Source organism: Homalodisca vitripennis, unplaced genomic scaffold (genome assembly GCF_021130785.1).
Source record: "Homalodisca vitripennis isolate AUS2020 unplaced genomic scaffold, UT_GWSS_2.1 ScUCBcl_6660;HRSCAF=13969, whole genome shotgun sequence".
Lineage (NCBI taxonomy): Eukaryota > Metazoa > Arthropoda > Insecta > Hemiptera > Cicadellidae > Homalodisca > Homalodisca vitripennis.
In genome coordinates, this window is record NW_025782782.1 from 24854 (window position 1) to 52425 (window position 27572).

General features: G+C 31.6%; 1 protein-coding gene across 1 annotated transcript; it reads right to left on the bottom strand.

The window, feature by feature from the left end:
* Positions 1–6915: 6915 nt before the first annotated feature.
* On the bottom strand, positions 6916–19052 carry LOC124373914 (gametogenetin-binding protein 2-like). The gene is made up of 4 exons (XM_046832227.1): positions 18837–19052; positions 9739–9929; positions 8049–8192; positions 6916–7108 (listed from the first exon to the last, which is right to left on the bottom strand). Exons 1-4 carry the CDS (start codon positions 18921–18923, stop codon positions 6916–6918), a joined length of 615 nt encoding a protein of 204 aa, XP_046688183.1. The 5' UTR covers positions 18924–19052.
* Positions 19053–27572: the final 8520 nt, after the last annotated feature.

A 27572-nucleotide genomic window follows, 5' to 3' on the forward strand; every position in this document is an offset into this window, starting at 1 on the left:
TATGCATAATTTTATTATTATTAATGATATTAAAATAATCCCACAGTATACCTTTGTAGAATCAAGATTAGTTCATGTAATATACAGTATTGATTAAACATTTTTTTTATTGAGGAAAAATATATAGGTATTGTACATTTTGTTAGGGATATTTGTAAGTGATACGAATAGGGATTTTTATTTTGTAAATTAATAAATCATAATCCTGCAATTTAGTTATCTGTATTTTGGTAAGCTGTGTATGTAATTTTTAATGCTATGCAATATCCAGACAAATTTTTGTCTTGAGCAAAAACAAGCCAAATTTTTGCAAAAATATAAGAATTATTACTATCAATGTTTGGTTTTTAAGAAAATCAGATTATAACCATTAAATTGTAATCATTTATGAATTTAATTTGAGTGAAATTTGCAAGAGTTATAAAATAAAAACAATGCTATAAGTACTATTAAGTGTTTTTATAAACCTTCAAGGACACCTCTCCAAAAGCACACTATAGTTTTCTCTACTTTGACAAATTATATTATGTCATGCTATAGTTCTATATATAGGTCTTAAAATTGTGTTTTCTTCTCCCTTAAAATTGACGTTTCTAAGTTTTAGACCATTTGATTGCAAATTAAAAAAAAAAAAAAAACAGCTTAAAACATATTTTAAATATTAAAAAATTATTTACTCTAGAATGGGTGATTGTAGGCACATGTATTTTTGTACATTTATAGCTCATAACATAAGAGAAGTTTGGCTAGTCGTATATAAAAATAAATTAAATCAAGAGCCCTGACATAACTGCCACAGTTTGGCTTTTATAATTTAATGATCTTTATTTTCAGGTGATAGAAATGAAATATTTATTATCAGACATGGGACGTGATAATCAAATTTTAATAACAATTGAAAATGTTAGGTTAGTGACACAAGTACCAGGAATATTGCCTAAATGGCTAAAACCTAATGCTGTACAGAAATGCTTTTTTATGGAAGATCCGAAAATCAAACTCGGAACCATTTACTATATTACTTTAGGTTACGCTCAGTTAATTATTTGATATGAGTTTGAAACTGTTGTTTCCGAACCAAGTAGCATTACTAAGGTGAGGGATATAAACCCCTTCCAAAAGCTCTAAAATAACTACAAAATATAAGCTTATGTATAACAGCAATGCACCTTGTTTGAAATACAGAAGTTGAATGTTTGAGTTTGAATTGAGCGTATATAATTGATTAATTCATTCCCTCTGAAGTATAGTTCTAGTTACAACACTGTTCCAAAACTATGTGTATATATACAGTAATCCTAAAGTGTAGTATTTACACAGGTTCTTTGCTTTTTAAATAATACGCCAGAGGCTACAGTGCATTTAAAGTAGGCTAACAAGCTATGAATGTTGGATGTATACATCAGTTACAATAATTAATCCAAAACCGACCAATGTATTAGTTAAGAAAATAGTTACAATTTTTTAATTTTTAAGGGTTTTATTGAAATTGTTACAAATAGTTGTTGAGAATTATATTCAAGTATAAGCACACTCGTTTAAACAGTGCATAAAGCATCTCGAGATGGAGTTATGACTGGGACTGGTGAGGTTTCTAGTGTGTAAGAGAGTTCTACTCACCAGAGGAATATTCTGACGGTGCATTAGTATATTTCCTATATTGTTTAAAAAGTTCCCATGAAACATTATTGTCTTGTCTAAAATCGCATATGAGTCTTCCTGTAAGAACATTCTTTATCAAATAGATTTGTATATCAGTTGATTTCAAATGTAAGTGAAAATTTATAAACAAATTAAAATGTCAGATGCCTTCTCAATAGCTAAGAGAGACACCAAACTTAATATTATAATATTATTTATATTGTGTATAATATTATTTATATTATACACAATATAAATAATATCCCACATTTCACTTTTTTAACAGTCTGTCTTGTTATTTCTTGACCTCTAAAACTATTTAAATCATAGTGTTGCAATTTGACACATATATTTGCTGTAAGTACCTATGTTACTACTAAGTACTACTGCAAAAACGTTAATTATTTAAAAATTTTCATGCCAAATTTGACAAAAAACCCATGTAAAAATGAAATTACGTATAAAAAGGCTAAATGTTTAGTTTTCCATGTGTTTTAATTAGATAAATAAATGTCAGAAAATTAATTTTTATTATTTAAATAGATATGAATATTATGTAATTTGATTGTACGAAAGCAGTAAAAATTTTATTTCTTTGATTTATAATTGAATAATAACAATTAATGTGATATTTTTATGAGCTAGCTTTTGTTTCTTAATTCAAAATTTTGATTTGGAATTTTATAACGGTTGTCAAAATACAGTGACGATTGTTAGATAAGTATTATAATATTGTAATAGCTTTTACAGTCCTAAAATATTGTTTCACAGTAAAGTACAATTTGTGGCAGAGAAACCATGTATAGTGGTGACGATTAAAACCCAGTTGCTGTATGTTTAAGTGAACGATTTAATCATAAATAATTGATATTAATAACAATTTGGGGAATTAAGTTTTGAAACTTAAAACAATTTATGTACATAAGTTAGTAAAAATGTTAATGAGCTATGTTACTTTCATCTGTTGAATTCCAGAGAAATAATCTTTTCAGTATTTAAAGAGTTACCAAAATTTAAAGTTTAACTTAAAAATGTATTTTTATTACAACTACTTTTTATAACATTTTCCTCTCCAAACACAAGTAGTAACTCAAAAGTACAAATCCCGAATTTTGAAGATAGGCAAAAGTAAGCTTCTGTCTTTCTTAACCAGTTTCTCTTGAATAAATGTTACACATCCAAACATTGAACAGCCAAGAAAACAAATCATACTGATCTCTCCTGAAGTACAGGGATTTTATTTCATTCTCTGATTATTATTGGTTAGACTGTTCTTAAAGAGCTTTGGTCTTCTTTATTACTGAATTTAAAATTAAAACAGTGCTCACTGGCTTTAGATTATCCAAAACCTAGCAGCTTGATGGGACTTTTTCTTCTTCATGGCTGGTGATTTTCTCTGGTGTCAGGGACATACGAGATAGTTTATTTTGAGTTTAAAACAATTGATTAGGTAAGGTTAATTTGATTTAATTCAACGATAGAGGACAGTAGTAACTATTAATGACGCTGTGTGTGGAATGGGAGAGGCAGTCACTACTTACCTTCTATATTGTGAATATAACTGTTTGTAGCCTACACATCTAATTTGCAAATAAAAGATGAATTAACAGCTGCTTGTGCTAGATGTACCCAGTATTACGTTGTATTATGCTCATTGAGCGTACTGAAAACTTCAAAAAATTTCAAGTTCCTCCTCTGGGATATGGGTTGAGAAACTAATGCTAATGTTCCACTTGCAGGATGGTGCTGAGCTCTCTCTTCCACTCAACCTCAAAATATTATGTGCCTCGTATGAAACAACAATCTCACCTACTTACAACTAAAGAACATACTAATAGCCATTTCATCTAAGAAGGGCATTGATTGTCAGCTGCACTAGTGATTTTTGTGGTGATCGAAATGGGAGGGTATCAAAAGAGTTAAAAAATGCAAAAATAATAATTTTTCCTCATAATTTTTGTAGCTAGACACACTTGAAAACCAATTTTCAGACAGGTAAGTGTTAAATAAGCATCAGCTGACCATATGTAGGGTCTTAAAGTGGTGACTTCAGACTCTTTCTAGTTGTCTCATGTAACGAATGGTTGTGTGAGACAATCGGTTTTTATTAAATCAATTTCTTTCTTTTGAAACATTCACCTACTGACTTCAAGAAAATCCGGGTTGAGTGCTTAGTAAGCGCGTTGACAGGGGCTTTTCAGAGAGAGTATGTAAATAAACTTTAGTTCATTTCTGCAATGTCCTGTTAAGCATTGTGAAAGACAATCAATAAGGAAAGCTTTAAGTGACTGGCTATTTCTTGGAGTTTCAGGACAGTAATTGCAGTGCAATACAGATAGCATTGTAAGAAATTAAAGGTAATCAGTTTGGTAGATGCATAGCAACAAGCTATTATTTCCGACAAAGGCAAAAAAAAATATAGATCTGTGTGGAATGTAATAAGTAACTAGTAAAGTAAAAATTCATGACATTGAATTAGGGAGCAGGGTAAAATCAACTGAAGAATCAAAAGAATTTTTCATATACACTTGAATACTCACAAGACTACCTTGGCTCTTAACAGACCAGGATGGAATTCATTTTTAATAAATTTAATTAGACACCAGTTCCTCACACTGAATTATACTAGTCATCACAGCACTAAATCCAGAGATTGTTAGGATTGTACAGTATTCCATGAAATGTTTATTTACTACCAGCACATTCTTTGGAGAAACTACATTCTGAATTGATAAACCTGGTCCTTAAAAATTGCAGTCCTCGAGAGAAGCTTAGGTATGTAAAAATCAGTCCTATTTTTAAAAAGTAAAAATTACTTATGTTCATTAAACAACTTATAGGTCTATTTATTTACTAAGACTTTCCCAAGTTCTTGAAAAATTCATGCTACACACTTGCAAGTTTCTTGGATAGTTAATGATTTTAAACTAACGGACAATTTTATATATGTGGGGATTATTAACAGCAACTTATTCCTTAATTGATTTAGTTGTCTCCTGCCAGTATAGAGATTATGTAATATCTCTGCCATGTGATCTTGGTAAAGTCTAAGATCTGTGTAAAACCATAACCTTTTTTGTTGATTTCTGGTATAGAAACAAAGTACAATGTTATCACATCACACCGTTGTAACATTGCAACCACTATTACACTTCATTTCTACCCAAATTCACTATTGGATTTGTTCTAAATGGTATTCGAATGCGTAGTCAAAGATTGTTATTTGATCTTCAATAAAATAATCTATATGAGAGTCAGTACATGGTTGCAGGAATGACAAGAACATTCAAGCACATTTTTTGATTTCATTATTATATAAAAAAATGAATGTTTTTCTGAATGTCCTTTATAGAATTGTAAACTATGTTACCCATTATTATGAAAATTTGTATGTACATGTATTTTTCCATGGAGAAGGTTTATATGCTACGCGCATTGATGTAACTTGCCACCAGGCGGTGTTACAGAAGATAAAAGTTATCAAAGCGCCTGCACATTATAAACTGCAATTATGAGACAGTTACATATATTAAACAGCCAAACACTATTTGAAGGTACTAAGTTGTGTATATTTGTCTTTAAAATAACTTTACGATTGAACTTAAGCTTGAGTGTTAGACCACTTTATAATAAAGTACGTGTAAAATACATTTTGACAGATTTTCTTGACTGTGGCAACAAAGTAAACTCTACATCGCGGTTGGGAAATATAATTCACTTGAACCAGAAGTGCTCATCACACGGGCAAAGCTTACGGAAAGCGTGTGAAAACCACGGGAATCAACTAGTAATTGATATTATTTCAGAGAAAGCATGTAAAATTTTTTTTTAAGAAAGAAATGAACTTTGAACAAAACTTGTTGGAATCCCAGGCATTGTCCTCACTTAGTTTCAGATACATTTTATTAATAGACTGCAATTTTTGACAAACAGCAATACACTACGAGTAAAAAATGAGATGTTCTCCACATTAGTGCTCTTGAGAGCAATTTTACTTCTAATTTGTGTCAATACATCCATCAGTAAACTAACAGAGCGAAGAGAGCAAAATGCTATATTTTAACACATCGTCAAACTTAAGATCTTCCTCCAAACCACCAAATTGGACTCTACAACTATCGTAGTTCTGCCATCAGAAAAAGAAATAATTGTGGCCATGAACAAAGTAGACTATTTAAGTGAGACCTACGACTACAGACAACCTACAAGTTTATTAAACATGTTGGAGAAAACAATCTCTACAGTTAAATTAATCAGCAACTCAATAATTAGGATCCCTTTCATTAAAGGTCCCTAAAAGATTGATATATAACAAGCATTGCTCATATTAGAATTTGCATTTTATTTTTAAATTAGACTCCTAAATAAGATAGTCCTGCTTGACTCTGAAAAATAGCCCGCCATTCCAGCAACATATTACCGCCACTTTAGAGGGTTAACAACTTAGCATTTTAATTTACTAATTCTAAACTTAATGTTCAACTAGTTAGTAAAATATTTCATTATTTGTTAAACACTAAATATATGTATCAAAAATATATAAACTACTATATTTATGTACTAGCATTCGTGATTAATAAATAACAAGACAAATTTACTGGCTGAGCATTAATAAAGCCTATTACTTAGGGGACTGGCAACCTCATCTTCTCTTTGTCTGTCTACAGGATATCACAACTAATTTGGTTATAGACTTGAAATATTGCATGAAACTTATGTTGCATGAAAATATGCAACATGAAGCTCAAAGATAGTGCATGATTCTCCAGAAGGTTTAGGTATGGATCAGAGAGGCCTATCTAGGCTGGCCACTCAGAATTAATGATTGCTGCCCTTCTATGCAAAGTCGAAAGCTGATTAGCATTAAACATATAACCGTTAAAACATGTTTTATCACACTTTGAGTATGAAAAACTAGTGGATATGTAACCAAAGTACCAAAATATTTTGTGCATACAAAATTATTTAGAACACATTCATATATTAGTTATTATTGATTAGTATTTTTTATCAACTTTACTAGGAGATCCTGAAAAACCTCCCAAAACAGGTGAGTATTTCACAAAAACATATGATGGACACATGGAGGGTTTACACCTGATATAAATCTAAAATTTAAGTCAAGAAACTATATAAAATTTCAATATGTTACATAACACAAAGCAATTACGTTTCAATTTTGATGAAACACAAAACAAACTTAATACTTTTAATTAATGGTTTCCTCGTACAAGACATGTTCCATAGGCCTACCTGTGTTTCCGGAGGTAATTCTCAAGCGTAGCCATTGAGTGCGGAAGCATCTATGAGAACCACCTCATCCCTACACTGAGGCCTCATCACTGACCAGACATCACGCCAGGCTGTGGATAACACGCGGGTCCGCTGGGAGTCCAGGGAGTGCAACACGCAGCGACGTGACTTCTTGGAGCGCAACTGGCTGTCTACCAGGTCGTTCAGGCGGGCACTGAAACAGTCCACAAGCTTCAAACTAAATGTTCATATATTCAAAACTAAAAACTTATACATTATATTTGTATTCATAGAGTATAAATAACAGTTTTACTATCCAGGGTGTCCATGCTACCTGTGCCACCATTAGTATCTTATAAAAATAACTAGATTTAAAGCAAGTTTAAATGAGTCTTCACCTATCTTTTTGTAACAATATTATAATTTTTAAATTTGACCGAATTTTCCAATATGGTGGCTAACTATAAAATTTCTTATGATTTTCGAAGTTGTCCTTCCAGATTGGTGAGCCACAGCTAGTGGCCAGCTAAGTTTTGCATCACCACTTGATGCTGGCATAACCGTGTACGTAACTTCAACTCGTATTTAAATGGCCAGTATTTTATCTTCAACCCTTCAAATAACCGAGATTAAATGCAATTTTCCAACAATTTTCAAAGTTTATTAGCTTTAAATCTTTTTGATTGGTTATTTATTTTTTGCTTTTAAACGTAACAAGTAGTATGTAATTTAAATTATAGGTCCGACCTATTTTAAAAGTATCTTAAGTTTCAATTAGGTCTCTAATATCAACAGAATATAATCTTGTTTCCATATTTAGAAGGATTGCCTACACCAAATGCACTAATATTTTAATTTTAATAAACTGAGAGGATACACTATAGAAAAACTCTAATGGCACCGACACTTGGATAGAAAAAAAACTCTAACAATGTTAACTACGGTAGGTGCTGCAAATAGAGAAAAATGAAATACAGTTCTTCATTTGACCGAGAGATTGCAGCACTGTTCAACTAAAATTGGAGAGTGGGCACACCGAGGGCCATTAAAAAGTGGTCCGGGCGACCCAAGAGGACAATTGCCCTTGTTCAAAGGGTTAAAATTATTGAAAAAAATTCGGGTATCTTTGCAGAAAACACAGAACTGAATCTTACCTGTGACCATGTAGCAGTGTGCACAGCAGGTGAGGCCACCCAAGGTGATCGTCTTGCAGTGTCAAGTACCCCTCCTTTAGTATCACCAAAGGATCCAATGCCGGGTGCCCCGTTTTCATCAATTGATAGAACAATCTCTCCACACTGAACAGAACAACATTTGTTCAATTCGGTGAGCTGACATAAATCTTTCAATTGTGATTCTAATCAAGCAAATAAGTATTTTACTTCCAATTATAGTAAGAAACATTAACTTAATATTTAAATTACAGTTAAAATACCATCTCGACAATCAGCCAATACAAATGTTTTAGTTTCTTTGTTTACCAAAATATGATAATTTTCTAACCATTAGTTTTGCGTTTACTGCATAAGCAACTATGTCTCTCTCTCTCACTAGGTAGAGACATTTCTATAAGGTCTCAGCCACGATACGAGTGGTAAGCGGTGGGCGATGAACGTTGGATTGAGTGGCGACCTTAAAGTTTAATGTTTGTGTTGTACATGGGGAACACTCACGACAGACGTGAGCGGCAGCAGGGCGGTACCACATGATGCCGCTTATTCACCGCTAATTCTAGACAATAATGTTTCTCCTGCCTCTCAGCCCTCGGCTCATTCTGTCATTGCTGTGCAACATGTCTGACACAAACACGCCTTTCTTAGCATTGCTTGTTATAGCTTACCTTTCTCCAAAAGATATCGAATCAGACTTGGTAAAAATGCAAACTGAAATCCTACTGTACTACAAAAACGGATATGTCAAACATATATTATTCAAGGAACAACTATTAAACCTGTTTATAGCCCCACTACGACGACCAAATAATACTTATATACATAAAACGACCGCTTTTCCGCTTAATGCGTACTAGTTTAGTGCCACGTTATATAGCTATAGTTCTAGAAGTTTTTTTTTTACTTTAAAACATACAAAAATGGCTAGTAACAATGATTGGGTAGTTGATCAATGATGACTGAACCAGTGATAGTTGGTAGACTCATTCCTGCAGCTTGCAGTAGGTACACTTGCAATAATATTCTTATGTTGAGAGGTTAATGTGTGCAAACAACAAAAAGCAAAATCAATAGGTCAATAATATCAAATTTGGTAGGGCCTACCTATTTTGTTTAGTACTAGATGAAAATAGGTTTTTATTTTGTTAAAAATATACACAATTTAATATATTGAATCAATTAATAAAGATTTCTCATAAACAAATTTAAAATGTGTTTGCCATTATTTTCATACAACTTATCACAATCAACTTTCTATATTGAACTTCAAATATGTTTATCAAATTTTTAATGGACCTTTTACAATCAGAAAGATTAGTCCGACCTTTTGAATGAAACAAGATATTCTCTTACATGATTTTAAACAATAAGATCCCCCTATACATGATACAAGTATGCCTACATTTCTAATTAGCTTTTATTCTTTTAAATTTATTTCAAAGTACTCAATGGAAAGAGACAATATTATTATATATTCTTTGAAAAAAGCTAGTATTGAATTTGTTCTGTTATGCTTCTAAATCTGTGGTAAAAACACAGTTTTTAATGAAATTTCATATAAATTTTGATAGTGCACCCACTGTTTAATATCTTATTAACATATTTCTTTTCACAAACATAACCAGAATAAATAAAATACTACTTATATTGCATTATTAATTAATAATTTTACCTCCTACGGCATCCAACACAAGGTATTGTTTGACTCAGAATATTCAACAAGTCTTTACGGTTGACTTGAAAAGCAAATTTGACCTCTTCAGGAGAAAGTACTTTGTACTTTGTTGTGAACTCATCCAACTCCTTGCCTTTCACAATAGGATTGTCATTCAAAAACCCCATGCTGTTTAAATCCATCACCATCTGAAAAAACAAATTGCAAGAAATTGTGTTGTAAAAATACTAAAAACATGCAGAAGAGATGGGAATAACAGTTTTTAAATGAAGAAGAGGTTATGACACAACTTACAAAACCAACTTTTAACTAACATGTAAGACATTTTACACTAAAATATAGATAAAAATATTTTAAGTACAACAGTGAAATGGATATAATAAGGAACACAATTAAAATTAACGTAAATTAAATAGACTTGTTTTCATTATTTTATAAATTGCAAATACCAGGCAATTATATTTTCCTCCTAGCTTCATTTTGTTTATTTTCAATACTTAAATAATCAGCAAGGAGCATTTATGATTATCTAGTATACCTAATCAAAAATCCAAAATTAAACCTATCAATTTAATAATGACATCGTACATCAAAAGAGGGGTACATTTTTAGAACTCTCTAAAGTTGAACATTTAACTTGAGATAACTTTACTAGGGCAGAGTACAATAAGCGGACCTGGTTTTTATCTCGCTATTGAATAACAGAATTATCAATCGATATCAATGTATCTAAAATATTAAATGAAAGTCACATGTTTCAAATTAATAGAAATAGTTTCAAACAATCGTTATGTCATAATTACTTAAGGAACCATAACCATTAATCAAACGATAAAATTAAGACAGGTTATGAAAAATGTCATTTAAATAATAAAGAAAATGTAACAACAAAACAAACATCTTGAAACCGAGAAAAAGCCCAGTAAATCATCTGTTTTACTTTGTTTAGTTTTTGAAAGTTAACTATTTTTTTTTATTTAAAAGAAGATACTTAAAGATCAATTTGTATTTTAAATATAAAAATGTGTATACAGTTGGTACAGGTGATTTATTTATTGTTCAGATTAATTAATATTGGTTGATTATATCAATGTGTTTAATAATTAAATATAGTTTGATAATTTTCAATATAAATGAACGGGCCAGGCCCTCTTATCGTACTCTACACCTTTACTATGTTCAAATTGATCTTTTAAAATGTCTGATATTTATTCATTTTAACTCTTTAAAGTTTCTGAATTAGAAAGCAAATTCTTTCAAAAATAAATATACAGAATTATAAATTTTAGATATTTATGTTAATATATATTTAACACAATAACTTATGGAAAAGAATTCAATATACATTTAATAGAAGCCACAGTTTCAGCTTTAAAAACCGGTAATATAAACAATTAGCATTGTAGATGTGACTTTTTTTGAACAGATTATACAGACAGAATTGATATTTAAGATTATATAGACAGAATTGATATGTAAGATTATACAGACAGAATTGATATGTAGAAATATGTTCAATATAAAATAAAAAATATTATAAAAATTAAACTCTCAAGGAATGCAGTCATATAAAGCTGATGTTTTTAATTTTACCATATTACACAATCACTAATTTTATGCCTATTGTGTTGTTAGTAACACAGTTCTTCAACAGAATGCAGAGGCAGTGTTACATCAGTTTTTTGTACACATTGTTACATCAGTTTATTGTACATAGCGCAACAGTCAGCAAATTAAAAAATCATGTTGAAAGTAAAAATAATAAATCAAGAAAAATGTTATACATCTTTGAGAGAAAAATTTGGGTAAGTTATGTGTAATATATTACATTTGGAGCATTGCTTGTAGTTAAATAAAATGAAAGAAAATTTAATTACTGGATACCATAAAACACTGCTACTACAGTTAATTTGAATTCTACTTCTAAAGTTAATATATCCAAGCCTGTTCCAGGCAGAATACTATAAGCCTGGTTAAATTATAAGGTTTATATAACTTATTACAAATATCGATACTTTACATATTGAATAACAGAACTGTCAATATTTCTAAAATACTAAAGTATTGGCACATGTTTAAATTAATAGAAATAGTTTAAACAATTACATAATGTCAAAAATAATAAAGGCACCATTTAACCATTAATCAAACAATAATATGACAACAGGTGATAAGAAAATATCATAATAAAGACAGCATACCATAATAAAACATCTTAAAACCAAGAAACACACAGTTCATCACCTTTAAATGTTATTTTATTTACCTGCCCAAAGTTAAATATCCTTATTTATTATTTTAAAGAAATCACTTTTAGAACAAATTGTGTTAGGCCTACAGTTGGTGCAGGTGATTTAGTTATTGTTCAAATTAATTACTGTTGATTTGTTGATCGGAATGATTATTCAATTAGATTTAGTTTGATAATTTCGATATAAAAAACCGGGTCCATTTATCGTACTATATACCTGTTCCCTATAAGGAGTTGGCTACATGGCACTGACAACAAGGTTATGTGAATGTGACTATTATTATTATAGTTAATATTTTATGATATGTTCAAATCTGGTCATTTGGTTTAACACTTTCACTGCCGACAACGTAATTTGACGTCGCGCAAGGAGTTCTATAGACTGCCGACAACGTCATTTGACGGCGCCGACTTTTACAGTAATAAAAACTCATTTAAACGACTATGAAATTCGGCATTGATAGTCATTCGCTAATTCGATGTTTTTGTTTCTTACTCTATGTATTATAATCTATGAAATGTTGTTGGCAGTCATCTGTAACATCGGAAAAAAAGTGGTTTGTTTACCGCTTCGCGTCGGGCGTCGGCTATTTGTTGTCGTTCTGCTACCGTAGTTTCGTCGTCTGCGTCGTTATTGTTTTGCTTGCTTATTACGTTTGTTTATGATTGTTTTGTGAGTAAATACAATGAATCGTAACAGTATTGAAGACAATCAAGTTCTAGAAGAGTTTACTCAGATGTTCAAGTGACAGTGAAAGTGATGATTTATTCCAAGATGACACAGATAATGATCCCGATTTTACTACTGATGGACTTCTTGGAGATGCAAGTAAGTTTGTTGACATTGTATTTTTACTCAAATAACAAATATAAGCAAATTAGTAATAAAAACATTTATTCTTGTGTTTTTGTAAATAATTGGTTTATTACAGAATTTTACAGTTTATTGTTTATTTTATTTTATTTATTTTTTTATTTTTTATTTTTTTATTATTCAAGACTTTCCACACTAAAAAAAAATATTTCAGCATAAGTAAATTTTAATTGTAAACATGTGTAGCTATAGTGTTAGTAATGACAATTCTAAATACAGAAAAAAATAATAAAAAATATATTATGCTACAGACTAGTACATGGTGATGTTTTTTTGGTCAACTTTTTATTTTTTACAAAAAACGTTATGTTTTTAAGTTTTCAACCAAGACTTTCTGTTTGAAAATATTTATGCATGAGCATCTGTGTAGAAAGAGGAAGAACTTAGCTTTAAAAAAATGTAAGTCCTATGGTTTTCTTATAATTAGTTAAAAAATTATATATATATTTAAAAATCGTTTAAAAATGGGGCGGCAGTGTAAGAAAGTTGTCAAAATTAGGAGGCGGCAGTGAAAGTGTTAATTATTACAAATTTTGGCCATCTTTTGACACTGATAATTTTCATCTACAACATTCTGTTTGTATGTAAAATGATGGTTGATTTTGGTGATGTCTACACTGATGACGACAAATGGAAAGAGAACTAACTATTTTATTATACCTAGGCTATCACTAAAATATCAAATTCTCGAAGGTCTGATCACGAATGCCTCCAACCATTACTGCAAGCTAGAAAAACAAGTGACATGGCAAACAAATAAACATTGTAAATTTACCTAAGCATAGCTTTCTAGAATCCTGCATGAAAGGGAAGAAAGTTCCACTTTAATGTTCTACAACGTTAACCTATTTGTTGTTTTTAACTCCTTAACCCTTACATTACTTTCTATAAGGGAACAATTTCACAATAAGTTACTAACATGAATCTCGTAAGCTAAATTCCTACAGGAATGTATGAAATAATTCAAAATATCACACTGCAATTTAACTATCCAAGTTGAGTATTACAATTGAACGTGTTGTAATGAATAATGAATGTCATTAACCACAAGCACTGGTAAATAGAACTATTACTGATGCCGAACTAACCACATAACACTATATAAGCTATCGAGCACATACAAAATAACCTAAAATTGAAATCCGGCTGCAGTATATTAAGCGGCCACCAACACAATCGGATGATTTGAATTATCGACATTCTTCACCACCCAAAAGACTAAAAGCAAAATGTCGGAATAAGTAACGTAATAGATATTTTAAGGAACAATATGGTTTCACTATTTTTTTATATATCTTTTATTAATATAATTTACAAATTATAATATAATATATAAATTTATATAATTCCAACAAAACATAACATTTACTTACTTCATGTATTTTTCAAGGATAAATGTGACTGCTTGTGATGAAACAAAGAAGACACTACATCACTATTTCTTGCCGCCATTAGTCAATAACGAAATACATGATTTATTTGGAATTTATTTCTAAACACGATTTTACTTTGAACTAATTTTGAGTGATAATGTGGAACTGAATTAAGTTTTAGGCTTTTAAAAATCGTATTACAGTGAAGCTATACTTTTATATGTAAAATTAATGTATTTGGGTACTTTGGGATTATACCTGACCACACACCCAGACATGAGTCGTTATTTGACATTTTTGCTTCTACTGATTACTAGATTAGCGTAGAACAATATTTCGTCAATATAAAACAGGAATTGTCTTATCGCAAACCCCTCCCCATCCTTAGACAGAGGTCAAAGTTTGAGCGGTCTAGTAGATAACGTGATTGCAGAGTCTTCGCCGCCCGTGTCAGCTGGTGCATCGCTTTGTTGTACTTCCGTGTTTTACCTCTACATTTCTCCAAACACAAAAATTCAATAAAAACAAACATTACCAAACTAAAACTAAACTCTTTATTGAAAAAACACTCAAAACTTGTTTTTATTCTTGATCACACTCCGCCACCCAAAATGGCGAGGGCCTCCGGCCAGCACCTTTGGCAGCACCAAAGCCCACGCTGATGTCAACGAAAGAAAAACATCCCTATCAGTAAAATATCAAATTCTAGAGGGTCTGATCAGAAATATAAATTGAATTGGAATGGAAAGGCAATTATGTACCGTGCAAATCATGTGATGCTGCGCGGCCTGCCGTAATCGGGATTCTCGAGAAAGATAAGATAACAGCGACAACAATACCGATCACAATACCTGGAAATGCTTGTAAGTTAGTAATTTTGTAATTAAAGAGTTGTTTTTTTCGTTCTATCATGTTTGTTTCTATAAATTTATATTTTTGTGTTCTTCATACTGGTGTGGTCGGTATAATCCCAAAGTACCTGTATTTGTTTCAGATTACATACAATAACTACACTTTATTTAAACGACGTTTGAGCAGCTTGTACTTATGATTGCTTTAGCCAGTCTGAAATAGTATTTCTGCAGGTAACGATGCCGTCAAAAGTACATTCATTAATAAAAAATTAATTGTTTGTTTGATTTCAACTAAAATAGTACACGATTTTTCATTATATTCATAATACCAAATTTAGAATGTTCAAAACAAGTTTTCTCAAGATCATTATTTTTAGATACATTGTGTTTGTTCTTACTTTTCTTACAACGAAACGGTACTTGATTTCCACCTATGCATGCCAGCCCATTTTCCAAAAGTACTACCCAGAAACGCCAAGGGCATTTTCAGCAGTTTTGCAAGCTTTCACTAAATGTATTATAACTTTTTTATTTTTTAACAGATATTGATGATTTTTTACCATTATTTTCTTATGAAATGCCCTTGTTCTGTTGGTAAATTTTAGTTGCTAAAATGTAATTAAAACTTATAAAAAAGTTAAAAATTAAGAAAAAAAAGTTTAAAATTTCCAAAAAACATTTTTTTTTTTTTAGCACAAATAAAGTGGTTTAAAAAAAATGTATGCTGATTTCCTGTTATATCCTAGTAAACTATATCTAACCCTTAACCTAATTACAAAATTTCAAAAGCCACTTTTTAATTACGAAAATTACAAACTTACAAAGATTATCAATTGTTAATGAGGTCAGATTCGCTTAAACTTTTTTCAATGAACTTAGAACATTATAAAACAATGTATTTGAGTAACAGAACTAACATTCCATCAATCAACAAGCATTTCCAGGTATTGTGATCGGTATATTGTGGTCGCTGTTATCTTATCTTTCTCGAGAATCCCGATTACGGCAGGCCGCGCGGCATCACATGATTATTTAAGTTTTTTGCACGGTACATAATTAATTGCCTTTCCATTTACAATTCAATTTATATTTCTGATCAGCCCCTCTAGAATTATATTTACTGATAGATACTATCTCGAGGGATGTTTTTCTTTCGTTGACATCAGCGCGAGCTTCGGAAGCACCTTCGGCCGGAGGCACTCGCATTTTTGGGTGGCGGAGTTTGATCAAGAATAATAACAAGTTTTGTGTGTTTTTTTTTTCAATAAAGAGTTTTAGTTTTTGTTTGGTAATGTTTGTTTTTATTGAATTTTTGTGTTTGAAGAAATGTACGGGTAAAATACGAAAGTACAACAAAGCGAACGGGCGGCGAGACTCTGCAATCACGTTATCTACTACACCGCTCGACTTTGACCTCTGTCTGAGGATGGGGAGGGGTTTGCGATAAGACAATTCCTGTTTTATACTGACGAAATATTGTTCTACGCTAATCTAGTAATCAGTAGAAGCTAAATGTCAACTGTCTGAGGATGGGGAGGGGTTTGCGATAAGACAATTCCTGTTTTATATCGACGAAATATTGTTCTAACGCTAATCTATTAATCAGTTGAAGCTAAATGTCAAATAACGATTCATGTCTGGGTGTGGTCTGCATAATCCCAAAGTACCAATGAATCTAATAAAAGGGGCATAGTAAAAATGCCCTAACAACAAAAGTAATGAGAGAATTACAAACGTAAACAAACGCATAGCAACACGAACGTAACCTCAATCTTGACCAAACAATTCAACAGCTGCGAAGCTCAAATACGACCAAACAAACAGTCCATAAAGGAATTAACTACTTTGTGGTTGCAAAGCAACTAATCGACTATCGATTAGTCAAAATTTCGCGCGGCAATAAGATGAACTATAAGAAAAATTACAGGCGAAAAACGTGACGTACCTATATTACGGCCGTTGGCGATTTTCAGTTGAGTAGCCGACGGCCGTAATACCGGTACGTTGGCATGCAAAGGGTTAAAGGAGCAAGTTCATTATCTTGTAACCATTTAGAACATTGCTCAGTCTTGTCGATGTCACTAGTCTTCTCCTACATAAACGAAATAACAACAGCTGGTAATGACATCACTAGTCTAAATAAAGAAAGCTAGCAATGATTATTTATGAATGTCTATAAGCCAAATGTCAAATTCAATAGTATTGATATTTAAAATCGATAATCATAATCTGATTGTATTTGTGGCCGCTTATGTACTGTAGTTTTGAATCAAACAATATAAACCTTGAACCTAGTATCTAAGTTACTATTTGTGCTAGGGATATATCAACATAATTTTTTACTATTGAGATGTATTACCGTGACCGCTTTTATTATTATTTGAGACAAATACAGATGTCTCGAAGGCACTAGGGCCATATATACTATTTAACTTATTGGCTTGATAGAAAAAATTAAATTTAGCCATTATAAACACTTACAAGCCATTAAAATCAGATATTGAATTTAAGGTACTAACTCATGGGATTTTAGCCTTTTTCAGTAGATGTACGGACACCAAAACCACACTGATGGCCAGGGGCATTTTCTGATCAGTGCTTTTCCAAGCCAGACCATCCATGATCTGAGTTAAAATTAGAGATGGGTGGTATATCACGTATTACTATTGGTAGCATCGTTATTCAGTGGTAACCTATTACTAGGATAACATTTAACAGTAACACACTGTTATTTTAGTAACAGGTGGGCTGAATGATTTGGCGTTCTCGTAACGTCTTTCTGGTATTGGGTTACTCAGTAACGGTTACTGAGTAACAGCCGAGGCTATTATGTGCAAGCAGAGAGGCTAGGAACCAGTTATGTAGTGGAGTGAGCTGGATGGTACGTGGTGGGTGGAGAGGAAGGGAATAAAATACCAGATTGAAGTAAATAATATATATTATTTTATCAAAATAGAAATGTAGACTTGTTTCTGGAAAAAATTTAAACAAACCTAACTTATTCTCATTCAATTGTTCGTTCTCATTCATAATTAATTAGGCTATAAGTAGGCTAGTCTACTAATCTAAATATTACATTGTAGTGAGTTATTTACGTTTAGTTTACTAAACAATAATTGTATTGTGCAGTGCAAATTTTAAATAACCAGTTTATAATTAGTAAATTACATTATTTTGATAATAGGTTATTGACAAATAACAGTATCTCCCATCGATAGATACTGTTAAAATATGACTTAAGTAGGTAGAACCTATGGCATATTTTGGAAATGACATTGAAATGGGTCAAAACCCCTTTCCCATAAATACTGTCAATTTACACTTAGGCCAATTGTAAGCTATGTTAAAACTATATTTAAATTAAAGGCACTTAATCTAGACTTCTCACAGATGGAAAGATAAGTAAAATCAAATTTTTAACACTACAATACTATAAAACAATGTCTAGACCTAGCCGAAAATTACGCCTAACTAAAGTGTAAGTTTATAATAAACTGCCAAGTAAGAGACTACCCTATCTTTAAAAGTAGGTCTACTGAAAATATCTGAATTTTAGCACAATTGAGGGTAATTTTTTAAATGAACAAAGATTTGTGATTTTTATAAAATTTTAATTAACATAAAATAACCAAAATGTGAAAAGATATGATAAAAAGTTTAATTTTTCATGTTAAAACTAGAAACTGCAATCTCAGTTGGAGGACCCACCTACCCGTTCTGGGCTCGTGAACAGGCCTACTTACCGTGAGAGTTTCGTCTATTTGCAAAGGAAGTTGTCTTCTACCCAACTTCTGTTCATCATTTCGGTATACATCAACTAACTTTGCCATCGTTTAAAAACACCTTAACACTGAATTATAAAACTGAAACCACTGATCACTTTCCAAAGTAAAGGAGAAAACTTACGACCGAGAACATTTCTATTTCTACGTGTTTCACTGCTAACTGTATTAGTTTTTCATTTCAATACACATCTTCTGGTTCACTTTTCTCTCTAAATTTCTCTAGACAAAGAGAAAACAACAATTAAACCGTATACAGTAATCTGAAGTGTATGTTTTAAATGTTCATGTACGTAAAGATAAATTATTTCATACTATTACAATTTCAAATATAGGTTTCTTGAATTTTCATTACGAAGCCCATTATTAATCATAAATATAAACGTTAAATGTGTCGAGGAGTTAAACATTTTTTCGCAAAGTTAATAGAATTAGTACACATTTTGCTATGGTATTTTATTAATTTAAAATAAGAAAAATTACTTCATTTTAAGCAATCTTTTTCAAAGAAATTCCAATTTATTACATAAATAATACACATTTAATTTCATTAAAATCTTCTTGAACATTTTTTGATAGCTCATCTGATTAGAATAAATAGTTTGCATTATTTGCATAAGCCAATTACATTTTTGACCATGAACATCTAACTCAAATATGTTAATATTAGCTAAAAATATATATATCTTAAGAACGTATTTTAAAAGTTTATTAGCAGATCAATACAATATTATGATTTGCAATACAAACTATACTAGGTATACGAGTAAACGAGACAACATTTCGCATAACAGGCTTTGGTGAAGTTGCATGCGATAATTATTCAAGTATATGGCTCATTTATTCTTTAAATGTTCTGCAAACAAACAGCCATATGATCAGATATAAAGGAATTGTTTACGGTCCTCAGCCAGACAGATGAGAAGTATTGTCTACCTGCTGCGTAATTGTCTTCATTAAGGCTACAGTGACAAGTCACATCCCATGGATGGATTTGCACCATACTTGCAAATTCACCGTGAAGAATGCATTGTTGTCAATCTAGAAATGAAGTTTCAGGCAATATTTAAATCCACAAATGAAATATTTCTTATTATTTCTCAATCGTTCATATAATTAGATTATCCGTAAATGCTCAGGCAAATCTCATAGAGAGACATGCCCAACACCAAACTCAACGTTGTCTATGTAGAAATCAAGCGAAATTCAAAATTTAACACGCATAGCTCAATTCGTTCTTCAGGCACTCAGTGGTGACAGACACACACGTAGATATCTATACAGAATAGTAAAGTTGTCTTAACGGTTATTAAAATATATAAATGTTTAAGTTCAACTTATAGCTCAATTCATTCTCGAGATTTCACCCCTATTTATAGATTTTCCCAATGCCCAGCAGCTTTTTTTCTAACCTTTGTTAACAATTAAATAAAATTAAAAATATCTAAACATAAATTTCTGAATTGCAAATGAATTAAACCTGTGTTTTAATAACTGAATCATTCAATGCATTCAAATTCGGTTAACCATAGCTTAACCCTCTTTCTGAGTAGGTATACACTTTTACTATTTTTAACGTCATCGGGGAGTTTATTTCACACTTTTGAACTTAGAAAGTAAAAAATCGCGTGAAATGTAAAATTAGGTTTAGGTAAATTTGAATTAAAAAAAAATCATATATTGACTACGATATAAAACAGATTAAATTTGCATGAATTTTCGGAGGCCAGGTGGTAGGAACTTTTTTATTGAAAGAAATTTAAACTCTGATCAATATTTAGCAATGCTTCGAAACTATATAATTCATGCCTTTCGGAATATTGCTGGTGATAGCTTTGGAAGACTCGCTGGTTCCAAAATGGAGCACCTCCTCACTTTGGTTTAGACCATGGAGCTTAAAAAACATGTATTCCTCGGTAAATGGATCGGTAGAAGAGGCATAGTAGAATGGCTGGCACGATCTCTGGATTTATCCTTTCTTAATTACTTTTTCTGGGGCCATTTGAAAAATCAAGTTTACCGAACCAAACCGCAAGACTTGCTACAGCTAAGACACCGTATTGTTAAAGAAGCTACGCGTTTTTCACAAGATTCAATAAACAACGCGTTGTCAGCATTTTATCATGGACTGGGCTATTGCCAAGGAGTCGATGGGAAACAATTTGATCACCTCCTATAGCAAACTAGGTAGGGGACTTTGTGTTGCTATTGTTACTAACTACTAAAAATTGTTAATGTAATGTACCAATTGTATTAAATTGTAATTCTGGGGTAACTGGATTACCGGTGGAAGGAGTAGGCCCAGAAGAATGATAAGGACTGGACAGCAGTACAAAGGAGGCTTCTATCAGCGAGGCGCGCATCGCAGATGGGAGTGTTTGATAACGAAATTGAGAGGTGGGGTGAGGTAGACGTGCCGTACCTCCCGTCTCAGTTGATCAGTAGTAGCAGTAACGAGTAAAGTCTTTGAAAGTGCTTAGAGTTATTCTTGCTAATCGTCATCGAACCAGCGTGTAAGTGAACCTTTTAACTGGAGTAAAGTCAATATTCATTCTTAATTATTTTGGGACTTAATGGGAATTTAGGAACTTGTCCTTTTGATCTGTGCAATATAAAACTTGTTGTTGCAGTGAGCACATGCATATAAAATTTTATGTAAAAATACTAAAAGAGTTTTGTGGTTGTTCAGATGCTTTCAGCAATTTTAATTCTCTAACACTGAAGAATTCTATATTTCTCTAACACTTAAAAGAAGTAATATTTAAAGTAAAGTAAAGAAAATTAGTAACAAAATAAAATTGAATTTTGAAGATAAATTAAAGTGAAGAATTGCCGGATCAGATTAGAGTGTGAAAGTTTTGAATTTTGAATATTGAATAAAAGACAAGCTGTAAGAACTTTGTACATTTTTTGAGTGACGAAAATAATTACAAGTTTGAATTTAAAAGTCATCAAGAAGTTTTTATTTTCATTTTAAAATCCAGTAATTATTTTCAAGAAGAAGTTTTTATTTTAGTTTTAACTTTATCTATTTCAGAAGATTTTCGTTTTCCTTTTTGAACCTTCACAAAAATTTAAATTTCAAAGCTAACCCCTCATGTGCCAGTAAAACGGTACAGTAAAATAAAATTAATTAAAGCAACTTCCTGAATTTTATGCCAAATTTACAGTTTTACTTTAAAAATATTTGAACTGCCACCATTTTTGTAACGGATAAAGCTTTTGAAATGCCGTTTGCGGCATCATTCTTTGCTTGACTAGACTTTTTAAATTATGCGTTGTAAGCTATGCTTACATTAAACATTTTCTACTGACTCCCTCGAAGGACCGTTCCCATAGAAGAATGGCAGGACACTGAATACATTTTAAAGTAGGTGTTTATGTACAATAATCATGAGTGAAATGTTGTAGCTTTATCTGATATGGTTACAATAAAATTAAGCAATTCTTGAACTTGCACATTAGATCAGTATTGAAACTTGGGAGTGTCACCATTTTGTTTTGGACTAACCAAGTTAAAGTTTGTTGAAGTTTAATTTGTGACATGATATTCTACTAATTAATACCTTTTAAAATGGTATGCACATCGACCTAAGCTACATTTAAGTCTTTTCCACTGAGTCCGACTCCTTACGGGCCATCCTCCTAAGGTGGCAATGAGTTACTGGTTGGATCAAAAAGTTCAATTTTATGCCCTGTGTCACTGTAGAAAGTTTTATGTTTGTACGTTTTTAAGTATAGAAGATATTAGACCGTTTCAAGACTTTTCAACACCCCTGTATATATACGACTACGCTGCTATAGTCTTCAGAATACTTATGTCGAACATTGCCTATATTGTGTAATACTACTTTAAGGAAAATTGGTTTTACACCTACAAATAGTGAACATTATTTTCGTATTAGCCGATATCAATTCTGCATGGTTAATTACAAGCCTTGGGATAGCAGTCGAAAAAAATGAACATCGAAAATTTGAAGTTAATAGAAAATAAAATAATACTTCTAATTAAACCACTCTCCTGTCGAGGAAACAATGCATTACATCACATATCTTACATTTCCATTATTAGATTGATATAAATTTCTAATAACATTTGTTTAGCAGCTAATAACTCAACTGTTAAAGTATTAATTATTTTTTAAGCGTTATCTTTTGTAGTTTAATTTTATGTGAAAATAACATAATCATAAAAGACATCCATACATCATGGATATATTATTGACCCCCGCTTTTGAATCGACTAAACATCACAGCTCATTGATTTCCGTGCCGTTTATCGGTATTATTTGTATATATTTTCTTATTTTTAATCTTAAAATTTTCTTTAACAAATCGACCCACATCACATCATACATTTTCAAATAAATCTTTACAAGCTCCGGTCTAACTTATGCGTTCCAATTATTACTGATCACGCTATCTGTCGCCATAATTAAACAACAATTGTTTCCTACAAACCTACCAGAAGCACCTTTAATGTCTTATCAAGTCAAATCGGAGATTCCAGCTCCGTCTTACATGTACATAGCACGCTTACATACTTATTAAAGTGTCATAATATTTTATTTTTTTATATTTGCATTTTTATATTGAACTTTTTAAAGAATTGATTTACAACGTGAGTTTTTTTAATGGACTCCAGGACAATCCTACCTACCAGGAAATGGCGTCCGTCCCCTTCGGCAAGTCCCAGTCTCAACGAAAGTTTGTGCTACTTCCACAAAAATACTCGTTTTAAAGTATTTTTTATATTTTTTTAATACAGTCCACTACTCTTAAAGATTTCACAGATTCAATACAATTTTCAACAAAAATTTGCCTATGTATACATAATTGAGCATACCTGCTAGCACACTAATACTCAAATTACTTTTTGCATATGAAATGAATAAAATTATTATTGCCAGGTCAACGATAGGAAATTGCTGCAAAGTACTATGCGTCCAAACTTTGAACATAACTGTCAAGACAAAATGTTTAATGAAATTACAAAATAAGTGGCATGGCATACTTTGAAGCCTGTTAAATCAAATCTCAGTATGAAAAAAAATTAATATCTTAGGAACAATCATCATGTTCACAACAAACCTACAAACAAATAAACCTAACCCTCAAATTCTGTAAGTCTTTAGTGTGTCACTGTCACAACTATAATAATATGAACATGACAATAGATTCTTAATATTTTAGGTATTATTATTAACTTCAAATTGGTTTATAAAAATTAAAATCGTCTCAATACACAATTTAAATTTAGTATAAATCTAGTTTTTCCCTAGCGTTTATGAATTGGCACTAATAGTTTTTGTAGTACTTTTCAAGTGAAATAAATTCTGAAATCCCTCTAATTTTATCAATAAAGAATTTAAAATCTGTTAAACATGATACTAAAATACGCTTTGTTTACTTTAGTTGTGTCAGTGATACCGATGGTAATAATATTAAGGGATTTCACAATATATAATCAAATTTTGAGTTTATTTCATGAAGTTGCACCATCTATAAACGTGGATAATTTAAGTAAATTTTCTATCAGAAGGAATCTTTACATCATTCACAACAAATAAAGATAAATCATCCAATGAGGATCTTCTCAATACCGTTTTCACTAAAGAAATGTTGCAGAAGTTCACTGGAAAGGAGAGTAAATTATTGTATTTAGCAATACTAGGTAACGTTTTTGATGTGTCTAAAGCAAGAAAATATTATGGTTATGGTGAAACATACCATGCATTCACAGGTAATAAATTTGATTTATAGTATAATGTGTAGTGTTTTTACATTAAATTTTAGTATTAGTGAAGATAACGCTGGAGTTGCCAATAAAAATTTTGGTAGGGTATGATAAGCGGACCCAGTTTTTTATATTGAAATTGGCAAACGATATTACTTAATTCATAACCATCGAAATAATCAATCGATACTGATTAATTAATTTTAACTATTAACAAATAATCTATATCAACAGCTGTAAACCTTCTAAAATAATACACGTAGGATAATATTTCAATTTTAGGTACTTTGGGATTATACCGACCACACCGAGACATAGACATGAATCGTTATTTGAAATTTTGCTTCTACTGATTACTAGATTAACGTAGAACAATATTTCGTCAATATAAAACAGGAATTGTCTTATCGCAAACCCCTCCCCATCCTCAGACAGAGGTCAAAAGTCGAGCGGTCTAGTAGATAACGTGATTGCAGTCTCGCCACCCGTTCAGCTGGTACGTCGCTTTGTTGTACTTCCGTGTTTTACCCCTACATTTCTCCAAACACAAAAATTCAACAAAAACTAAACTCTTTATTGAAAAAAAAAACACTCAAAACTTGTTTTAATTCTTGATTACACTCCGCCACCCAAAATGCGAGTGCCTCCGGCTATCAGCGCGCTGATGTCAACAAAAGAAAAACATCCCTCGAGATAGTACCTATCAGTAAAATATCAAATTCTAGAGGGGCTGATCAGAAATATAAATTGAATTGTAATGGAAAGGCAATTATGTACCGTGCAAAAAACTTAAATAATCAAGTGATGCCGTGTGGCCTGCCGTAATAGGGATTCTGGAGAAAGATAAGATAACAGCGACAACAATACTGATCACAATACCTGGAAATGCTTGTAATTTTGTAATTAAAGAGTTGTTTTTTTCGTTCTATCATGTTTGTTTTTATAAATTTATATTTTTGTGTTCTTCATACTGGTGTGGTCGGTATAATCCCAAAGTACCCAATTTTACATAAATAAATCAGATTATTAAAAAATGGCCGCCAATCTTAGAAAAACTACACGACGTTGCTTTTTCGTGGCTTCAACATGTTGGACTCGTACCGAAAAACCCATTATAAGAAATTTGTGGGAAAGAAACAACTGTAACTGTGAGAGGAGTAAATATGGTCGTCTTCAGTTTTTTCCTAATTTTGGTTATAATAATTTGTTTGATCACTGTAAATATTAAATTCATATTTTAATTTAAAACATATGATTGTTATTGAGGACTATTAATAGGTACTTTTATATCGATTGATAGTGTAGGATTTGAGATGCAAATATTAGGTATCGATGACTATATTCTTCGATATAAAAAAACCGGGTCCGCTTATCGTACCCTACCCAAAATTTTGATGTTATGAACATATTCTGCTTGGTCATCTGATCAAAACTATACATGGTTATAAGGGATGCAAATGACAAATAACATGGTTTTAGGAGGTATATTCATAGATAATATAATTTTGAAATTTTGTTCTGATTGTGTGCTCTGTGTCTCAATATCTTTAAATTTCAATGTTATCTGTAGCTGCAACTGATGACGTATCTCTTATCTGAGCACTCCGTGGCTGTGGTCCAGTGCTTCATTAGCTATCGTGTACTGTGGTTTAGAGCGAGTGTGTGTGTTATATTATAATGGATTAACTATCAACTAGTTCTACTATTTGTAATCCGAGTGAATTATGTTTTTCATCAGGCATGTACAAAGATTGTGTTTTTAAAACCAAAACTAAATAATTACGTTTTTAATTGAACATTGTATTTTTAAAATTAGTGTGTATATTCATCATTTGTTGTTTTTAAACCAGGAGACGTTGATGTTCCAATGTAATAGGAAGTTTTAAATGTTGCGATTTTAAAAAATCTGCACGTACACCTAATCATTTAAATCCTGTGAGCTGTGTCCATAAATATTTATTTTTTTTATAATAGTTATTAAGCTGAAAACCTGTTGTAAATAATAATATTTATGTATTGTACAGTAAAAGTAATTGAATTCTTAACGTTTTTTATGGCTAAAGCCAGTAATGAAGTTTGCACAGGTTTAACCTTTCTGTAGATCTTAAACAAACCAATGAACCCAAACAATTCAAATCTCAACTAAGACACTTTGTTGTCAAAGACGTTTTACTCTGTTGATGAGTTTACAATGAACCGCTGGGATGAAATCTAGAATTTTACTATTATTTGTTATTATTTATTTATTATTATTAGTTTCACACTTTAATATGTGGAATATTAATTAAGACTGTGCCTATTAATTAAGATAGATGTCATGACAGTATATGTCATGACTCGGCAGCGGACGGACGTGTGTCGCAGCGCTCCGTAACATAACCTCAAACGTTGCTCATCAACTGTCACCTGTGCTACACTTGGTTGTTATTGTTAGCTGCTTCATAGTTCAAGCTGAACATATTAGTGATATTATTGATTTGGTGTTTTCCGTGAAAGTTTGTGATTGCGCAACACCAGGAAAAATGACTGATTGTGGTCGCTGTGTGAGACCGATCCCTAAAACTGGGAAAAATGCTTCCTAAGGTGGATTGTGCTGAATGTAAATTGTCATTTCATGGAAAATGTGTCGATCTTACACCTGACGACATTCAGTATTACGTCGAGAACAATACCGTATGGAGGTGTGAAGCTTGCGCCAAGGAACGACGTAAGAGCATGGCCCTTGAGTCATCTATGACCTCTAACCATTACCAATGAGGATGTTTTTAATCTAGTATCGGAATTGAGAAAGGACCTGAGAGGAGTTGAAGCTGGACTGGGCAAATCGATCAACACTGCCTTTGAAGAGTTAAAAGAGACTAAAGGCCTGGTTAGTAAACAAGGAGAGGAAATGTCAGCACTCTTAGAACTTTTAAACAAACTCTCCACGGAAAAACGCTGCCCTCAGGAATAAGGTCGCT